At 47.1% G+C, this 20000-nt stretch overlaps 1 protein-coding gene across 1 annotated transcript in view; it reads right to left on the reverse strand.

The window, feature by feature from the left end:
* LOC139544425 (netrin receptor DCC-like) overlaps positions 1 to 20000 on the reverse strand; it is a 653665-nt gene that overhangs the window by 444847 nt on the left and 188818 nt on the right. Inside the window, exon 2 of the mRNA XM_071351497.1 lies at positions 6429 to 6761. Within this exon, the coding sequence (XP_071207598.1) occupies positions 6429 to 6761 (333 nt within the window). The remainder of the gene's footprint in view (positions 1 to 6428; positions 6762 to 20000) is intronic.

Here is a 20000-nt window from a genome sequence, read left to right on the forward strand (position 1 = left end):
GGTAGCCTAGCTGTTAGAGGGGCGGCAGGTAGCCTAGCTGTTAGAGGGACGGCAGGTAGCCTAGCTGTTAGAGGGACGGCAGGTAGCCTAGCTGTTAGAGGGACGGCAGGTAGCCTAGCTGTTAGAGGGACGGCAGGTAGCCTAGCTGTTAGAGGGTTGAGCCAGAAACTGAAAGGTCGCTGGTTCAAGTACCTGAGCCGACAAGGTGAAAAATCTGTTGATGTGCCCTTGAGCAAGGTACTAAACCCTCATTTGTTCCAGAGACTCCGTACTACTATGTAAAACAAAATGTTTCACTGCACCTGTCTGGTTTATGTCACAATAAAAAAATACAAAATAAAAATTCTTCATGTGTGGCAATACTTTGACAAGTTAAAAGACAAGGTGGTGAAACACAAACTAGGTGGAATTGATCTACAGTTGGCAGTACAGGTGCAACGCTTGGCAGTACAGTTGGCAGTACAGGTGCAACGCTTGGCAGTACAGTTGGCAGTACAGGTGCAACGCTTGGCAGTACAGTTGGCAGTACAGGTGCAACGCTTGGCAGTACAGTTGGCAGTACAGGTGCAACGCTTGGCAGTACAGTTGGCAGTACAGGTGCAACGCTTGGCAGTACAGTTGGCAGTACAGGTGCAACGCTTGGCAGTACAGTTGGCAGTACAGGTGCAATGCTTGGCAGTACAGTTGGCAGTACAGGTGCAATGCTTGGCAGTACAGTTGGCAGTACAGGTGCAACGCTTGGCAGTACAGTTGGCAGTACAGGTGCAACGCTTGGCAGTACAGTTGGCAGTACAGGTGCAACGCTTGGCAGTACAGTTGGCAGTACAGGTGCAATGCTTGGCAGTACAGTTGGCAGTACAGGTGCAATGCTTAACAGACTGAAAGGGAGTCACTGTGAGACCCAAACCGTTGCTGGCAGCAGTGCAGGCCCCCAAAACAAACGACGGCACACGAAAGAAGTGAGAAAAAGAACAGAGTGAGAAAATCACCAGACAGACAGACAGACAGACAGACAGACAGACAGACAGACAGAACCTAAGGGCTCCGTTCGGCTGGAGAACGCCACGGATCATCCCCTTTAACAACATGGCTGACGACAGCTGCCAACTGGCATCACTTTTAAAAGACACCGATGTCACTTTTCAGTTGACGCTCCATCGTTAGCCTGCACGGGCTAGTGGCGGTTTCTATGGTTACAACAGGAGGGCAATATGTCCTAACGGTAAAGAAAATGAAATGTCATTTAAAGGCATCTCTCGACTGTCAGAGGACATCCCGTATTAAATCGTGTGTCGTGGACGGGTTTTACCATGGGAGTGCCTATTTCACCGCATCAAGACAAACCGTCTCTGGTAAGGACGAGTGCAGTCTAACCATGTCATGTCTTTGACTGGGTCAAGAGCTACTTGTCTCTCCGACTGGTCTGTGTGGTCTGATACACTGGAGTGCTCTCTGTGGGTCCGTCTCAAAGCACTCTCAAAGTTATCTTTGTCTGTCTGTCTGTCTGTCTGTCTGTCTGTCTGTCTGTCTGTCTGTCTGTCTGTGTGTCTGTCTTGCTCGACAGAGTCCGTTATACAGAGTTACATTGAACACCTGTCTGAAGTTTATCCAAACAGCTCTGGAGGAGGTAGAGGAGGAAGAGGACGAGGTAGAGGAGGAGGAATTAGAAGAGGAAGTAAAGAAGAGGGAGGAGGTAAAGGAGGAGGATGATGTGGAGGAGGAGGAGGATGGAGGAGGTAGAGGAAGAGGAGGAGGTAGAGGAAGAGGAGGTAGAGAAGGATGAGGTAGAAGAGGAGGAGGTAGAGAGGGAGGAGGTAGAGGGGGAGGCGGTATTGGAGGAGGAGGATGAGGAGGTAGAGCAGGAAGAGGAGGAGGTAGAGGAGGCGGAATTAGAATAGAAATATGACGAGGTAGAGGAGGAAGATGTAGAAGAGGAAGGAGGTAGAGGAGGAGGATGAGGAGGAGGGAGGTAGAGAAGGTAGAGGAGGAGGAGGTAGAGGAGGAGGAGGTAGAGAGGAGAGGGAGGATTTAAAGCAGGAGGACATGGAGGAGGTTAAGGAGGAGGAGGAGGTAGAGGAGGAGGTGGTAGATGAGGAAGAAGACAAGGTAGAGAAGGAAGAGGAGGAGGGGGGGAGGTAGAGGAGGAGGAGCAGGTAGAGGAGGAGGGGTAAGTTGAAGAGGAGGTGGTAGAAGAGGAAGTTAAGAAGAGGGAGGAGGTAAAGGAGGAGGATGATGTGGAGGAGGAGGAGGATGGAGGAGGTAGAGGGGGAGGCGGTATCGGAGGAGGATGAGGAGGATATAGAGGAGGAGGAGGTAGAAGATGGGGATGAGGAGCATGAGGTAGAGGAGGAGGTAGAGGAGGAGGTAGTGGAGGAGGTAGAGGAGGAGGATGTAGAGGAAAAGAAGGATGTAGAGGAAAATGAGGAGGTAGAGGAGGGGGAGGAGGTAGAGGAGGAGGTAGAGGAGGAGGAGGCAGAAGATGGGGATGAGGAGCATGAGGTAGAGGAGGAGGTAGAGGAGGAGGTAGTGGAGGAGGTAGAGGAGGAGGAGGCAGAAGATGGGGATGAGGAGCATGAGGTATAGGAGGAAGAGGTAGAGGGGGAGGAGGAAGAGAAGGAGGAGGTAGAGGAGGTAGAGAAGGAGGAGGAAGAAGAGGAAGATGAGAGAAAGGAGAGGGAGGATTTAAAGGAGGAGGAGGTAGAGGATGAGGTGGTAGAGAGGGAGAGGAGGAGGTAGAGGAGAGGGAAGAGGTAAAGGAGGAGCAGGAGGTAGAGGAAGAAGAGGTAGAAGAGGAGGAGGTTTAGGGGGAGGAGGAAGAGGAGGGGAAGGTATAGGAGTAGGAGGAGGAGGGGGTAGAGAAGGAGGTAGAGGAGGAGGAGGTAGAGAAGGAGGTAGTAGAGGAGGAGGTAGAGAAGGAGGTAGTAGAGGAGGAGGTAGTAGAGGAGGTAGTAGAGGAGGAGGTAGAGAAGGAGGTAGTAGAGGAGGAGGTAGAGGAGGAGGTAGTAGAGGAGGAGGTAGAGGAAGGAGTGTATACAGCCTGCAGCCTTCTGCCTGTTGAGTAGAAGTATCTCCAGATACAGAGCTAGCACAGCTAGGGAGGAGGAGCAGACTGGTGTGTGACCCGCCGGCTAGATGTTAGCGTTTTGCAGAATGCAATTCTGACTTACTTATATGTCCTTACGCTTCTAACGGTTCTACAACAGCGGGGATTTTACAGCTTGTTCCAACAGCACACTGTTCAGCCCTAATATGTTGGATAAATGTAAATGGGAGAGGGGAAATGAAGTGAAACAGTAGCGTGTTGTTTCAGGGGCCTGTACAGGAGGCTATGTAATGTGTGACTGTACTATCTCCTCTCCAAGCAGGAGAGCAGATAAGCACACAGGACAGAATCCCCTTTCCTCAACTGTAACTGTGTTCTCATGTGTCCGTTAGCAGACCTCACCAGTAACAATACATTATAGAAGCACAACGGGAACTACAGTGGCTTGCCTTTGATATTCAGACGTCAAATCTGTCTGTACGCACCAGGCCCTGAACAACACAACAACACAAAGGCTGGACACATCTAACTGGAGGAGGCTCTCTGACCTCTGACCTATAATACAGGTTGGTGGAGGATCTCTGACCTCTGACCTATAATACAGGTTGGTGGAGGATCTCTGACCTCTGACCTATAATACAGGTTGGTGGAGGATCTCTGACCTCTGACCTATAATACAGGTTGGTGGAGGATCTCTGACCTCTGACCTATAATACAGGTTGGTGGAGGGTCTCTGACCTATAATACAGGTTGGTGGAGGGGCTCTGACCTCTGACCTATAATACAGGATGGTGGAGGATCTCTGACCTCTGACCTATAATACAGGTTGGTGGAGGGTCTCTGACCTCTGACCTATTACACAGGTTGGAGGAGGGTCTCTGACCTATAATACAGGTTGGTGGAGGGTCTCTGACCTCTGACCTATAATACAGGTTGGTGGAGGATCTCTGACCTCTGACCTATAATACAGGTTGGTGGAGGATCTCTGACCTATAATACAGGTTGGTGGAGGCTCTCTGACCTATAATACAGGTTGGTGGAGGATCTCTGACCTATAATACAGGTTGGTGGAGGCTCTCTGACCTCTGACCTATATTACAGGTTGGTGGAGGGTCTCTGACCTCTGACCTATTACACAGTAAACAATAGTAGCGATAGAACCATCATGATCCACTTATCATCTCCTTGGTCAGTCTTCCAGATTAGACATAAAGCCTCTCCTTAGTGATGAATGTCAGTCTACAGATTAGACATAAAGCCTCTCCTTAGTGATGATTATTAGACTAAACAGAGCTCTCCCCTGCTGCCCTCCACTGTTCATCATTAGACTCTTAACTAAGCAGCTTAGCCTCGGCCCAGCGCCTCCAAACAGCCTCCTGCTACCTCAGGTCAAGAACTCCTCACTCTGATTCATGATAACCATGTCCCCCGCCATGGAGGAGGAGAGGAGGAGGAGATGAGGAGGGGAGGAGGAGAGGAGGAGGGGAAGGGGGGGAGGAGTAGGAGGAGAGGAGGAGAGGAGAGGAGAGGAGGAGGAGTGGAGGAGGAGAGAAGGAGGAGAGAAGGAGGAGAGGAGGAGAGGAGGAGAGAAGGAGGAGAGGAGGAGGAGAGAAGGAGGAGAGGAGAAAAGGAGGAGAGGAGTGGAGGAGGAGACCTACCGCCACCTCATCTGTGCCTGGATAACGTGTGTGCGTGCTCTCCTGCGCGGGTGTGCGTATCGGTGTATCAGTGTATAATCTAGCTCCCCCTCAGCCTATTGGATAACATCGTCTCACTGCAGCTCAACGCTGCTCAGCTGGTCGGCTGTCGCTCACTGAGTCCAACTCACTGCATTCAGTCAGTCAGTGAATGAATGGTATTCAGGGCAGTCACATAAAATACAATAAAATAAAATGTTATTTGGGCCAAATACAAAGTGTAAACTTTACCGTGAAATGCTGACTTACGAGCCCTTAAGCCCTTAACCAACAATACAGTTAAAAAGGAAGAAAATTATCAAATTGCTAAAAAAGAAAATATTAACAAAAGAAAAAAACAGAAGAAAATAATAATAATAATAATAGTAATAATTATAATAATAAGTATTATAATTATAATAATAACAACACTAATTATAATAACAATAATATGTATAATTATAATAATAACAATAATAGGTATAATAACAATAACAATAATATAAATAATAATACCAGTAATAACAATAATATTAATAATTATACATATGATTATTATCATACAAATAATAATAAAATACATCTTTCCTGTCCTTTCTCAAAGTGTATATGTGATTGCTAAATAATAATAACAATAATAATAATTAGTTTGGGTGCTTATATTTGTCCTATTCCACACATGTACAAGTGTGTATTAATATGCATGTGTTAATTGGAAATGTGTTTTTTGTTCTTCATATCTCAACTCTCCCAGAGACACCCTCTGAGACTACGGTCAGCCAGTATATATGGCGACCCTGGAGCAATTAGGGTTTAAGTGCATTTGCTCAAGGTCACATTGACAGACTTTTTTTTTTTTTTTTTACCTTGTTGGCTCAAATGTTTATACCTCTGAGAAGCAATGGCATTCTGGGCATTGGGTTGGGGAAATGGTATCGTTACAATTCTCCCTAGTTTCTAGGGGAAAAAATGTGTCTCCTTAAATGTTTACTGCTTTGACAAGCAGAATGGCTTCCAGGTCGTTGACCTCGCATTAACTTGGACTTACTCTGACTCTGAGATACACTAAAGACATGTACGATCACATGCAGCTCATATCCAATAATATCAAGCAGACATTTATAACTCAGATGATCGTAATCGTATAGAAATGTACTGTTTCATATGGTGTAGCGGTCTAAGGCACTGCATCTCAGTGGAAGAGGCGCCACTACAGACCCTGGTTCGATTCCAGGCTGTTTCACAACCGTTCATGGTTGGGAGTCCCTTAGAGAGGCGCACAATTGGCCCAGGGTTAAGGTTTGGCCGGGGTAGGCCGCCATTGTAAAAAATAATTTGTTCTTAATTAACTGACTTGCCCGGTTCAATAAAGGTGAGACAAAGAAGGAGCCCTGAGTTTGGATCACGTACTGAAGCAAAGGAGGTGAAACCGGACCGTCGAAATACGACTCACACCAATACAAGACTGATAACACATTCTCACAACAGCTTCATGTTAACTATGGAAACTCCCATTTCCAAGGAGAATGAAGAGAAACCTTGGCTTAGAACATCATGAAAGGAGTGAGTTGGAGAGCCTATGCTCCCAACTGGGGCCAAGAATACTAAGTCAAAGTAGGTGGTGCCATCTGCAAACTCAGTACTTGGTAACAGGAAATGACGCGTTAAATGTACAGGAAAGACAAGTACAATAAGTAAAGTTCTCTTACCAGAAACAGTCACTTGAGCCGTTCTGCTGACGATGGCTCCCACCCCATCCAGCTTGGCCAGACACTGGTAGAGCCCCTCGTCAGGTCGGTGGTGTCGTGAGTGAACCACGTTCTGGACCACTAGAGACCCGTTAGGGAACTGCTGTCTCCTCTCGTCCACCACGGCGCTGAGCAGCACCCCGTCCTTCTTCCAGACGATGACTGGAATACCCTGGTCTGACTGAGCCTCACAGTCCAGCTGGAGAACACCGCCCCGTAACGTCACAGTGTCCTGGGGTTCCAGAACCAAGATGAAGTCCACGAACACCTGGGACGATGATGAGGACTGTGCACCTGAAGGGAGAAGAGAAAAACATGGATGAGAATGGTTCATTTTCAGGGAATGTTGTTACCTTTGAAACCAAAGTGTATGAACAGCGGAGAAGGCTGAAGATGAGACGATATTCAGCAACTCTTGGTAGGACAATTACAGACCGTACACAGTACTTCTGCAGTAGACTGTTCAGATGGAGTAGCCTTTGTCCCTTAGTGAATACTGAGAACCTGGTTCATCATTAGTGAATGGCTGACCTGCATTCACAGGTCCTATCAGACATCTATCATACTACCACTAATATGTATTACAGACCTAATCAGACATGTACCATGTGCCTTTTACTGAGGAGTGTCTTCTGTCTGGCCACTCTAACATAAAGGCCTGATTGGTGGAGTGCTACAGAGATGTTTGTTCATCTGGAAGCTTCTCCCATCTCCACAGAGGAACTCTAGAGCTCTGTCAGAGTGACCATCGGGTTCTTGGTCACCTCCCTGATCAAGACCCTACTCCCCCGAATGCTCAGTTTCGACTGGCGGCCAGTTCTAGGAAGAGTCTTGGTGGTTCCAAACTTCTTCCATTTCAGAATGATGGAGGCCACTGTGTTCTTGGGGACCTTCAATGCTGCAGTAATGTTTTGGCACCCTTCCCCAGATCTGTGCCTCGACTCAATCCCGTTTTGGAGCTCAACAGACAATTCCTTTCGACCTCATGGCTTGGTTTTTGCTCTGACCTTATATAGACTATAGTCTATAATCAGAGTGTGCAAAGCTGTCATCAAGGCAAAGGGTGGCTATCTCCTGCTCACTACATGCTCATTGTGTATTTAGAACTATCTCCTGCTCACTACATGCTCATTGTGTATTTAGAACTATCTCCTGCTCACTACATGCTCATTGTATATTTAGAACTATTCAATTCAATTCAATTCAAGGGGCTTTATTGGCATGGGAAACATGTGTTAACATTGCCAAAGCAAGTGAGGTAGGTAATATACAAAAGTCAAATAAACAATAAAAATGAACAGTAAACATTACACATACAGAAGTTTCAAAACAATAAAGACATTACAAATGTCATATTATATATATGCAGTGTTGTAACAATGTACAAATGGTTAAAGCACACAAGTTAAAATAAATAAACATAAATATGGGTTGTATTTACAGTGGTGTTTGTTCTTCACTGGTTGCCCTTTTCTTGTGGCAACAGGTCACAAATCTTGCTGCTGTGATGGCACACTGTGGAATTTCACCCAGTAGATATGGGAGTTTATCAAAATTGGATTTGTTTTCGAACTATCCCCTGCTCATTGTGTATTTAGAACTATCTCCTGCTCATTGTGTATTTAGAACTATATCCTGCTCACTGTGTATTTAGAACTATCTCCTGCTCACTGTGTATTTAGAACTATCTCCTGCTCACTGTGTATTTAGAACTATCTCCTGCTCACTGTGTATTTAGAACTATCTCCTGCTCACTGTGTATTTAGAACTATCTCCTGCTCATTGTGTATATAGAACTATCTCCTGCTTACTGTGTATTTAGAACTATCTCCTGCTCATTGTGTATTTTGAACTATCTCCTGCTCACTGTGTATTTAGAACTATCTCCTGCTCATTGTGTATTTTGAACTATCTCCTGCTCATTGTGTATTTAGAACTATCTCCTGCTCATTGTGTATTTAGAACTATCTCCTGCTCACTGTGTATTTAGAACAATCTCCTGCTCATTGTGTATTTAGAACTATCTCCTGTTCATTGTGTATTTAGAACTATCTCCTGCTCATTGTGTATTTAGAACTATCTCCTGCTCATTGTGTATTTAGAACTATCTCCTGCTCATTGTGTATTTAGAACTATCTCCTGCTCACTGTGTATTTAGAACAATCTCCTGCTCATTGTGTATTTAGAACTATCTCCTGCTCATTGTGTATTTAGAACTATCTCCTGCTCATTGTGTATTTAGAACTATCTCCTGCTCATTGTGTATTTAGAACTATCTCCTGCTCACTGTGTATTTAGAACAATCTCCTGCTCATTGTGTATTTAGAACTATCTCCTGCTCACTGTATATTTAGAACTATCTCCTGCTCACTGTATATTTAGAACTATCTCCTACTCATTGTGTATTTACAGTATTATTTGTGGTATTATTTCTCTATGTTTCTCTGTGCGTTGTTGGGAAGGGCCCGTAAGTACGCATTTCACTGTTAATCTACACCTGTTGTTTTCAGAAGCACGTGACTAATTAACATTTGATATTCTGCATACCACCGCTTCATTAGCAAGGCTCTCTTGTCTTTACAACCCTTGTATGTCCAGCCTTACCAGACAGTTACTATTTACCCGCTGAGGTTACTTTTAACTTCCTACTAAATAGTGTCATAGTCCAATGAAACAGCGCGTTCTAAATCATCAGAGATATCGAAGTTAAAACTTTTTTTTTTTCCCGCTTCGGGCAACGATAACGTTTAAGAGCTGTCCGACCGGGGCATTTTCTACGTTCAAACATAATCACACATCTTTATTTTCGTGACCACCCTACATCCGAACATTACATACGTCATTAAAATGTGTTCGTGTGGATGAGAGGAATATTTAAATTGAAAGCTTCACTATTCTGACTAAATGAGAGAGAGAATATCGGTGCCTGGGCTAAATGACTTTGATATGATATTAATAGCGGGTGAGTCTGAGCAGTGACAGACTCGGATATGACTAGACGGTGTGGCAGATACGGCAGCAGTTGCTTGAAGGTATTCTATGTCGTTTGTGTTTTCTTCAGCTGTGTGTTCTCTGTTCTGTGCGTTCCATACAGAGTCATACATATTTATAACAGTGTACACGGGGGGGGGGGGGGGGGGGCGTGGTGGTTATGTTGGCTCATGTTGTTACTTTACAACCACCCTGTCAGCATTACAAAAGAAGATACATTTTTCAATCAAAAGCATTAACTTTAGAGTGGCACCTTTTCATGGTTCCTCTCCTTCTGTAGAACAGGGATACTATCCCCCCTTCTCTCTCTGTCTCTCTATCTCTCCTCCTGTCTCTCTCTCTATCTCTCTCTCTGTCTCTCTCTCTGTCTCTCTCTCTGTCTCTCTCTCTCTCTATCTCTCTATGTGGCTTCCTTCTCTCTCAATCTCTCCTCCTCTCTCTCTCTCTCTCTCTCTCTCTCTCTCTCTCTCTCTCTCTCTCTCTCTCTCTCTCTCTCTCTCTCTCTCTCTCTCTCTATGTGGCCTCCTTCTCTCTCTATCTCTCCTCCTGTCTCTCTCTCTCTCTCTCTCTCTCTCTCTCTCTCTCTCTCTCTCTCTCTCTCTCTCTCAATTCAATTCAATTCAATTCAAGGGGCTTTATTGGCATGGGAAACATGTGTTAACATTGCCAAAGCAAGTGAGGTAGATAATACACAAAAGTGAAATAAACAATACAAATTAACAGTAAACATTACACATACAGAAGTTTCAAAACAATAAAGACATTACAAATGTCATATTATATATATACAGTGTTGTAACAATGTACAAATGGTTAAAGCACACAAGTTCAAATAAATAAGCATAAATATGGGTTGTATTTACAATGGTGTTTGTTCTTCACTGGTTGCCCTTTTCTTGTGGCAACAGGTCACAAATCTTGCTGCTGTGATGGCACACTGTGGAATTTCACCCAGTAGATATGGGAGTTTATCAAAATTGGATTTGTTTTCAAATTCTTTGTGGATCTGTGTAATCTGAGGGAAATATGTCTCTCTAATATGGTCATACATTGGGCAGGAGGTTAGGAAGTGCAGCTCAGTTTCCACCTCATTTTGTGGGCAGTGAGCACATAGCCTGTCTTCTCTTGAGAGCCATGTCTGCCTACGGCGGCCTTTCTCAATAGCAAGGCTATGCTCACTGAGTCTGTACATAGTCAAAGCTTTCCTTAAGTTTGGGTCAGTCACAGTGGTCAGGTATTCTGCCACTGTATACTCTCTGTTTAGGGCCAAATAGCATTCTAGTTTGCTCTGTTTTTTTGTTAATTCTTTCCAATGTGTCAAGTAATTATCTTTTTGTTTTCTCTCTCTCCTCTCTCCTCTCTTCTCTCTCTCTCTCTCTCTCTCTCTCTATGTGGCCTCCTTCTCTCTCTATCTCTCCTCCTGTCTCTCTCTCTCTCCTCTCTCTCTCTCTCTCTCTCTCACTCTCTCCTCTCTCTCTCTCTCTCTCTCTCTCTCTCTCTCTCTCTCTCTATGTGGCCTCCTTCTCTCTCTATCTCTCCTCCTCTCTCTCTCTCTCCTCCTTCTCTCCTCCTATCTCTCTCTCTCTCTGTCTCTCTCTCTCTCCTCCACCTCATCCTCCTATTCATTATGAGGGGATGAGAGGGGACTATCCTCTCTGCATGGTGCTGAATGATTCAAATGCTAATATGAATACTACCTGCAAATGGCACCCTATTCCCTATGTAGTGCACTACTTCCACCCTATTCCCTATGTAGAGGACTATTTCCACCCTATTCCCTATGTAGAGGACTACTTCCACCCTATTCCCTATGTAGTGGACTATTTCCACCCTATTCCCTATGTAGTGCACTACTTCCACCCTATTCCCTATGTAGTGCACAACTTCCACCCTATTCCCTATGTAGAGGACTACTTCCACCCTATTCCCTATGTAGTGGACTATTTCCACCCTATTCCCTATGTAGTGCACTACTTCCACCCTATTCCCTATGTAGTGGACTATTTCCACCCTATTCCCTATGCAGTGCACTACTTCCACCCTATTCCCTATGTAGTGCACAACTTCCACCCTATTCCCTATGTAGTGCACAACTTCCACCCTATTCCCTATGTAGAGGACTACTTCCACCCTATTCCCTATGTAGAGGACTACTTCCACCCTATTCCCTATGTAGAGGACTACTTCCACCCTATTCCCTATGTAGAGCACTACTTCCACCCTATTCCCTATGTAGTGGAATATTTCCACCCTATTCCCTATGCAGTGCACTACTTCCACCCTATTCCCTATGTAGTGCACTACTTCCACCCTATTCCCTATGTAGTGCACAACTTCCACCCTATTCCCTATGTAGAGGACTACTTCCACCCTATTCCCTATGTAGAGGACTACTTCCACCCTATTCCCTATGTAGAGGACTACTTCCACCCTATTCCCTATGTAGAGGACAACTTCCACCCTATTCCCTATGTAGAGGACTACTTCCACCCTATTCCCTATGTAGTGCACTACTTCCACCCTATTCCCTATGTAGTGCACTACTTCCACCCTATTCCCTATGTAGAGGAAAACTTCCACCCTATTCCCTATGTAGAGGACTACTTCCACCCTATTCCCTATGTAGTGCACTACTTCCACCCTATTCCCTATGTAGAGGACTACTTCCACCCTATTCCCTATGTAGAGGACTATTTCCACCCTATTCTCTATGTATTGCACTACTTCCACCCTATTCCCTATGTAGAGGACTACTTCCACCCTATTCCCTATGTAGTGCACTACTTCCACCCTATTCCCTATGTAGAGGACTACTTCCACCCTATTCCCTATGTAGAGGACTACTTCCACCCTATTCCCTATGTAGAGGACTACTTCCACCCTATTCCCTATGTAGAGGACTACTTCCACCCTATTCCCTATGTAGAGGACAACTTCCACCCTATTCCCTATGTAGAGGACTACTTCCACCCTATTCCCTATGTAGAGGACTACTTCCACCCTATTCCCTATGTAGAGGACTACTTCCACCCTATTCCCTATGTAGAGGACTTCTTCCACCCTATTCCCTATGTAGAGGACTACTTCTTTTTAACGAGGGCCCATAGTGAACAAGGGTACAGTTAAGGAGGCACCCACGGTAGATCTAGCTCTATATGCACCGGCTGTGAGGAGGAATACTTTATCACTCAGCAGGATTAGAGCCTAACAACAGTCCATGTTGCTGCATGATCAGAGCCTAACAGCAGTCCATGTTGCTGCATGATCAGAGCCTAACAGCAGGTCATGTTGCTGCATGATCAGAGCCTAACAGCAGTCCATGTTGCTGCATGGTCAGAGCCTAACAGCAGTCCATGTTGCTGCATGATCAGAGCCTAACAGCAGGTCATGTTGCTGCATGATCAGAGCCTAACAGCAGTCCATGTTGCTGCATGATCAGAGCCTAACAGCAGTCCATGTTGCTGCATGATCAGAGCCTAACAGCAGTCCATGTTGCTGCATGATCAGAGCCTAACAGCTGTCCATGTTGCTGCATGATCAGAGCCTAACAGGAGTCCATGTTGCTGCATGATCAGAGCCTAACAGGAGTCCATGTTGCTGCATGATCAGAGCCTAACAGCAGTCCATGTTGCTGCATGATCAGAGCCTAACAGCTGTCCATGTTGCTGCATGATAGGAGCCTAACAGCTGTCCATGTTGCTGCATGATCAGAGCCTAACAGCAGGTCATGTTGCTGCATGATCAGAGCCTAACAGCAGTCCATGTTGCTGCATGGTCAGAGCCTAACAGCAGGTCATGTTGCTGCATGATCAGAGCCTAACATCAGTCCATGTTGCTGCATGATCAGAGCCTAACAGCTGTCCATGTTGCTGCATGATAGGAGCCTAACAGCTGTCCATGTTGCTGCATGATCAGAGCCTAACAGCAGTCCATGTTGATGCATGATAAGAGCCTAACAGCAGTCCATGTTGCTGCATGATCAGAGCCTAACAGCAGTCCATGTTGCTGCATGATCAGAGCCTAACAGCAGTCCATGTTGCTGCATGATCAGAGCCTAACAGCAGTCCATGTTGCTGCATGATCAGAGCCTAACAGCAGGTCATGTTGCTACATGATCAGAGCCTAACAGCTGTCCATGTTGCTGCATGATCAGAGCCTAACAGCAGGTCATGTTGCTGCATGATCAGAGCCTAACAGCAGTCCATGTTGCTGCATGATAGGAGCCTAACAGCAGTCCATGTTGCTGCATGATCAGAGCCTAACAGCAGTCCATGTTGCTGCATGATCAGAGCCTAACAGCTGTCCATGTTGCTGCATGATCAGAGCCTAACAGCAGGTCATGTTGCTGCATGATCAGAGCCTAACAGCAGGTCATGTTGCTGCATGATCAGAGCCTAACAGCAGTCCATGTTGCTGCATGATCAGAGCCTAACAGGAGTCCATGTTGCTGCATGATCAGAGCCTAACAGCTGTCAATGTTGCTGCATGATCAGAGCCTAACAGCAGGTCATGTTGCTGCATGATCAGAGCCTAACAGGAGTCCATGTTGCTGCATGATCAGAGCCTAACAGCAGGTCATGTTGCTGCATGATCAGAGCCTAACAGCAGGTCATGTTGCTGCATGATCAGAGCCTAACAGCAGTCCATGTTGCTGCATGATCAGAGCCTAACAGCAGGTCATGTTGCTGCATGATCAGAGCCTAACAGCAGGTCATGTTGCTGCATGATCAGAGCCTAACAGCAGTCCATGTTGCTGCATGATCAGAGCCTAACAGTAGTCCATGTTGCTGCATGATCAGAGCCTAACAGGAGTCCATGTTGCTGCATGATAAGAGCCTAACAGCAGGTCATGTTGCTGCATGATCAGAGCCTAACAGCAGGTCATGTTGCTGCATGATCAGAGCCTAACAGCAGTCCATGTTGCTGCATGATCAGAGCCTAACAGGAGTCCATGTTGCTGCATGATAAGAGCCTAACAGCAGGTCATGTTGCTGCATGATCAGAGCCTAACAGCAGTCCATGTTGCTGCATGATCAGAGCCTAACAGCAGTCCATGTTGCTGCATGATCAGAGCCTAACAGCAGTCCATGTTGCTGCATGATCAGAGCCTAACAGCAGTCCATGTTGCTGCATGATCAGAGCCTAACAGGAGTCCATGTTGCTGCATGATAAGAGCCTAACAGCAGGTCATGTTGCTGCATGATCAGAGCCTAACAGCAGTCCATGTTGCTGCATGATCAGAGCCTAACAGCAGTCCATGTTGCTGCATGATCAGAGCCTAACAGCAGTCCATGTTGATGCATGATAAGAGCCTAACAGCTATCCATGTTGCTGCATGATCAGAGCCTAACAGCTGTCCATGTTGCTGCATGATAGGAGCCTAACAGCAGTCCATGTTGCTGCATGATCAGAGCCTAACAGCAGTCCATGTTGCTGCATGATCAGAGCCTAACAGCAGGTCATGTTGCTGCATGATCAGAGCCTAACAGCTATCCATGTTGCTGCATGATCAGAGCCTAACAGCTGTCCATGTTGCTGCATGATCAGAGCCTAACAGCTGTCCATGTTGCTGCATGATCAGAGCCTAACAGCAGTCCATGTTGCTGCATGATCAGAGCCTAACAGCAGGTCATGTTGCTACATGATCAGAGCCTAACAGCTGTCCATGTTGCTGCATGATCAGAGCCTAACAGCAGGTCATGTTGCTGCATGATCAGAGCCTAACAGTAGTCCATGTTGCTGCATGATCAGAGCCTAACAGCAGTCCATGTTGCTGCATGATCAGAGCCTAACAGCTGTCCATGTTGCTGCATGATCAGAGCCTAACAGCAGGTCATGTTGCTGCATGATCAGAGCCTAACAGCTGTCCATGTTGCTGCATGATCAGAGCCTAACAGCAGTCCATGTTGCTGCATGATCAGAGCCTAACAGCTGTCCATGTTGCTGCATGATAGGAGCCTAACAGCTATCCATGTTGCTGCATGATCAGAGCCTAACAGCAGTCCATGTTGCTGCATGATCAGAGCCTAACAGCAGGTCATGTTGCTGCATGATCAGAGCCTAACAGCTATCCATGTTGCTGCATGATCAGAGCCTAACAGCTGTCCATGTTGCTGCATGATCAGAGCCTAACAGCTGTCCATGTTGCTGCATGATCAGAGCCTAACAGCAGTCCATGTTGCTGCATGATCAGAGCCTAACAGCAGGTCATGTTGCTACATGATCAGAGCCTAACAGCAGTCCATGTTGCTGCATGATCAGAGCCTAACAGTAGTCCATGTTGCTGCATGATCAGAGCCTAACAGCAGTCCATGTTGCTGCATGATCAGAGCCTAACAGCAGTCCATGTTGCTGCATGATCAGAGCCTAACAGCAGTCCATGTTGCTGCATGATCAGAGCCTAACAGCTGTCCATGTTGCTGCATGATAGGAGCCTAACAGCTATCCATGTTGCTGCATGATCAGAGCCTAACAGCAGTCCATGTTGCTGCATGATCAGAGCCTAACAGCAGGTCATGTTGCTGCATGATCAGAGCCTAACAGCTATCCATGTTGCTGCATGATCAGAGCCTAACAGCTGTCCATGTTGCTGCATGATCAGAGCCTAACAGCTGTCCATGTTGCTGCATGATCAGAGCCTAACAGCAGTCCATGTTGCTGCATGATCAGAGCCTAACAGCAGGTCATGTTGCTACATGATCAGAGCCTAACAGCAGTCCATGTTGCTGCATGATCAGAGCCTAACAGTAGTCCATGTTGCTGCATGATCAGAGCCTAACAGCAGTCCATGTTGCTGCATGATCAGAGCCTAACAGCAGTCCATGTTGCTGCATGATCAGAGCCTAACAGCTGTCCATGTTGCTGCATGATCAGAGCCTAACAGCAGTCCATGTTGCTGCATGATCAGAGCCTAACAGCAGTCCATGTTGCTGCATGATCAGAGCCTAACAGTAGTCCATGTTGCTGCATGATAGGAGCCTAACAGCAGTCCATGTTGCTGCATGATAGGAGCCTAACAGCAGTCCATGTTGCTGCATGATCAGAGCCTAACAGCAGTCCATGTTGCTGCATGATCAGAGCCTAACAGCTGTCCATGTTGCTACATGATCAGAGCCTAACAGCAGGTCATGTTGCTGCATGATCAGAGCCTAACAGGAGTCCATGTTGCTGCATGATCAGAGCCTAACAGCAGGTCATGTTGCTGCATGATCAGAGCCTAACAGGAGTCCATGTTGCTGCATGATCAGAGCCTAACAGCAGGTCATGTTGCTGCATGATCAGAGCCTAACAGCAGTCCATGTTGCTGCATGATCAGAGCCTAACAGGAGTCCATGTTGCTGCATGATCAGAGCCTAACAGCAGTCCATGTTGCTGCATGATCAGAGCCTAACAGGAGTCCATGTTGCTGCATGATCAGAGCCTAACAGCAGTCCCTGTTGCTGCATGATCAGAGCCTAACAGGAGTCCATGTTGCTGCATGATCAGAGCCTAACAGCAGGTCATGTTGCTACATGATCAGAGCCTAACAGCAGTCCATGTTGCTGCATGATCAGAGCCTAACAGCAGTCCATGTTGCTGCATGATCAGAGCCTAACAGCAGTCCATGTTGCTGCATGATCAGAGCCTAACAGCTATCCATGTTGCTGCATGATCAGAGCCTAACAGCTGTCCATGTTGCTGCATGATCAGAGCCTAACAGCTGTCCATGTTGCTGCATGATCAGAGCCTAACAGCAGTCCATGTTGCTGCATGATCAGAGCCTAACAGCAGGTCATGTTGCTACATGATCAGAGCCTAACAGCAGTCCATGTTGCTGCATGATCAGAGCCTAACAGTAGTCCATGTTGCTGCATGATCAGAGCCTAACAGCAGTCCATGTTGCTGCATGATCAGAGCCTAACAGCTGTCCATGTTGCTGCATGATCAGAGCCTAACAGCTGTCCATGTTGCTGCATGATCAGAGCCTAACAGCAGTCCATGTTGCTGCATGATCAGAGCCTAACAGCAGTCCATGTTGCTGCATGATCAGAGCCTAACAGTAGTCCATGTTGCTGCATGATAGGAGCCTAACAGCAGTCCATGTTGCTGCATGATAGGAGCCTAACAGCAGTCCATGTTGCTGCATGATCAGAGCCTAACAGCAGTCCATGTTGCTGCATGATCAGAGCCTAACAGCTGTCCATGTTGCTACATGATCAGAGCCTAACAGCAGGTCATGTTGCTGCATGATCAGAGCCTAACAGGAGTCCATGTTGCTGCATGATCAGAGCCTAACAGCAGGTCATGTTGCTGCATGATCAGAGCCTAACAGGAGTCCATGTTGCTGCATGATCAGAGCCTAACAGCAGGTCATGTTGCTGCATGATCAGAGCCTAACAGCAGTCCATGTTGCTGCATGATCAGAGCCTAACAGGAGTCCATGTTGCTGCATGATCAGAGCCTAACAGCAGTCCATGTTGCTGCATGATCAGAGCCTAACAGGAGTCCATGTTGCTGCATGATCAGAGCCTAACAGCAGTCCCTGTTGCTGCATGATCAGAGCCTAACAGGAGTCCATGTTGCTGCATGATCAGAGCCTAACAGCAGGTCATGTTGCTACATGATCAGAGCCTAACAGCAGTCCATGTTGCTGCATGATCAGAGCCTAACAGCAGTCCATGTTGCTGCATGATCAGAGCCTAACAGCAGTCCATGTTGCTGCATGATCAGAGCCTAACAGGAGTCCATGTTGCTGCATGATCAGAGCCTAACAGGAGTCCATGTTGCTGCATGATCAGAGCCTAACAGGAGTCCATGTTGCTGCATGATCAGAATCTAACAGCAGTCCCTGTTGCTGCATGATCAGAGCCTAACAGGAGTCCATGTTGCTGCACAAACAAATATTTTCAGACAAGCTTAGCAGGGATATGTTTTGGCATTTCTTATTTTTTCATGTCATTTAAAAAACACCTTGAAATAAGACCGTCATGTATTTTATGAGAGTTTCACCAAAGACCGTGGTGCCTCACCCAAACTCTCCCCTGGTGATCTTCTTCTGACAGATTGTTGGTGAAATATTACAGAGGAAACAAAGGAGGTGTGGTGACTGACAGATATAACAAAGAGGGAGGTTACAGAGAAACAGGAAAGACAGGGAGGACAGGGGGAACAGAGAGACTAAGAGAGGGAAAGACAGGGAGGACAGGGGGAACAGAGAGACTAAGAGAGGGAAAGACAGGGAGGACAGGGGGAACAGAGAGACTAAGAGAGGGAAAGACAGGGAGGACAGGGGGAACAGAGAGACTAAGAGAGGGAAAGACAGGGAGGACAGGGGGAACAGAGAGACTAAGAGAGGGAAAGACAGGGAGGACAGGGGGAACAGAGAGACTAAGAGAGGGAAAGACAGGGAGGACAGGGGGAACAGAGAGACTAAGAGAGGGAAAGACAGGGAGGACAGGGGGAATAGAGAGACTAAGAGAGGGAAAGGCAGGGAGGACAGGGGGAACAGAGAGACTAAGAGAGGGAAAGACAGGGAGGACGGGGGAACAGAGAGACTAAGAGAGGGAAAGACAGGGAGGACAGGGGGAACAGAGAGACTAAGAGAGGGAAAGGCAGGGAGGACAGGGGGAACAGAGAGACTAAGAGAGGGAAAGACAGGGAGGACGGGGGAACAGAGAGACTAAGAGAGGGAAAGGCAGGGAGGACAGGGGGAACAGAGAGACTAAGAGAGGGAAAGGCAGGGAGGACAGGGGGAACAGAGAGACTAAGAGAGGGAAAGACAGAGGGAGGACAGGGGGAACAGAGAGACTAAGAGAGGGAAAGACAGAGGGAGGACAGGGGGAACAGAGAGACTAAGAGCGGGAAAGGCAGGGAGGACAGGGGGAACAGAGAGACTAAGAGAGGGAAAGGCAGGGAGGACAGGGGGAACAGAGAGACTAAGAGAGGGAAAGACAGAGGGAGGACGGGGGGAACAGAGAGACTAAGAGAGGGAGGACAGGGGGAACAGAGAGACTAAGACAGGGATGACGGGGGGAACAGAGAGACTAAGAGAGGGAAAGACAGAGGGAGGACAGGGGGAACAGAGAGACTAAGAGAGGGAAAGACAGAGGGAGGACAGGGGGAACAGAGAGACTAAGAGAGGGAGGACAGGGGGAACAGAGATACTAAGAGAGGGAGGACAGGGGGAACAGAGAGACTAAGAGAGGGAGGACAGGGGGAACAGAGAGACTAAGAGAGGGAGGACAGGGGGAACAGAGAGACTAAGAGAGGGAAAGACAGGGAGGACAGGGGGAACAGAGAGACTAAGACAGGGAAAGACACGGAGGACAGGGGGAACAGAGAGACTAAGAGAGGGAAAGACAGGGAGGACAGGGGGAACAGAGAGACTAAGAGAGGGAAAGGCAGGGAGGACAGGGGGAACAGAGAGACTAAGAGAGGGAAAGACAGGGAGGACAGGGGGAACAGAGAGACTAAGAGAGGGAAAGGCAGGGAGGACAGGGGGAACAGAGAGACTAAGAGAGGGAAAGACAGGGAGGACGGGGAGTACAGGGAGAGGGAGGGAGA

This window comes from Salvelinus alpinus, chromosome 18 (assembly GCF_045679555.1).
Source record: "Salvelinus alpinus chromosome 18, SLU_Salpinus.1, whole genome shotgun sequence".
NCBI lineage: Eukaryota > Metazoa > Chordata > Actinopteri > Salmoniformes > Salmonidae > Salvelinus > Salvelinus alpinus.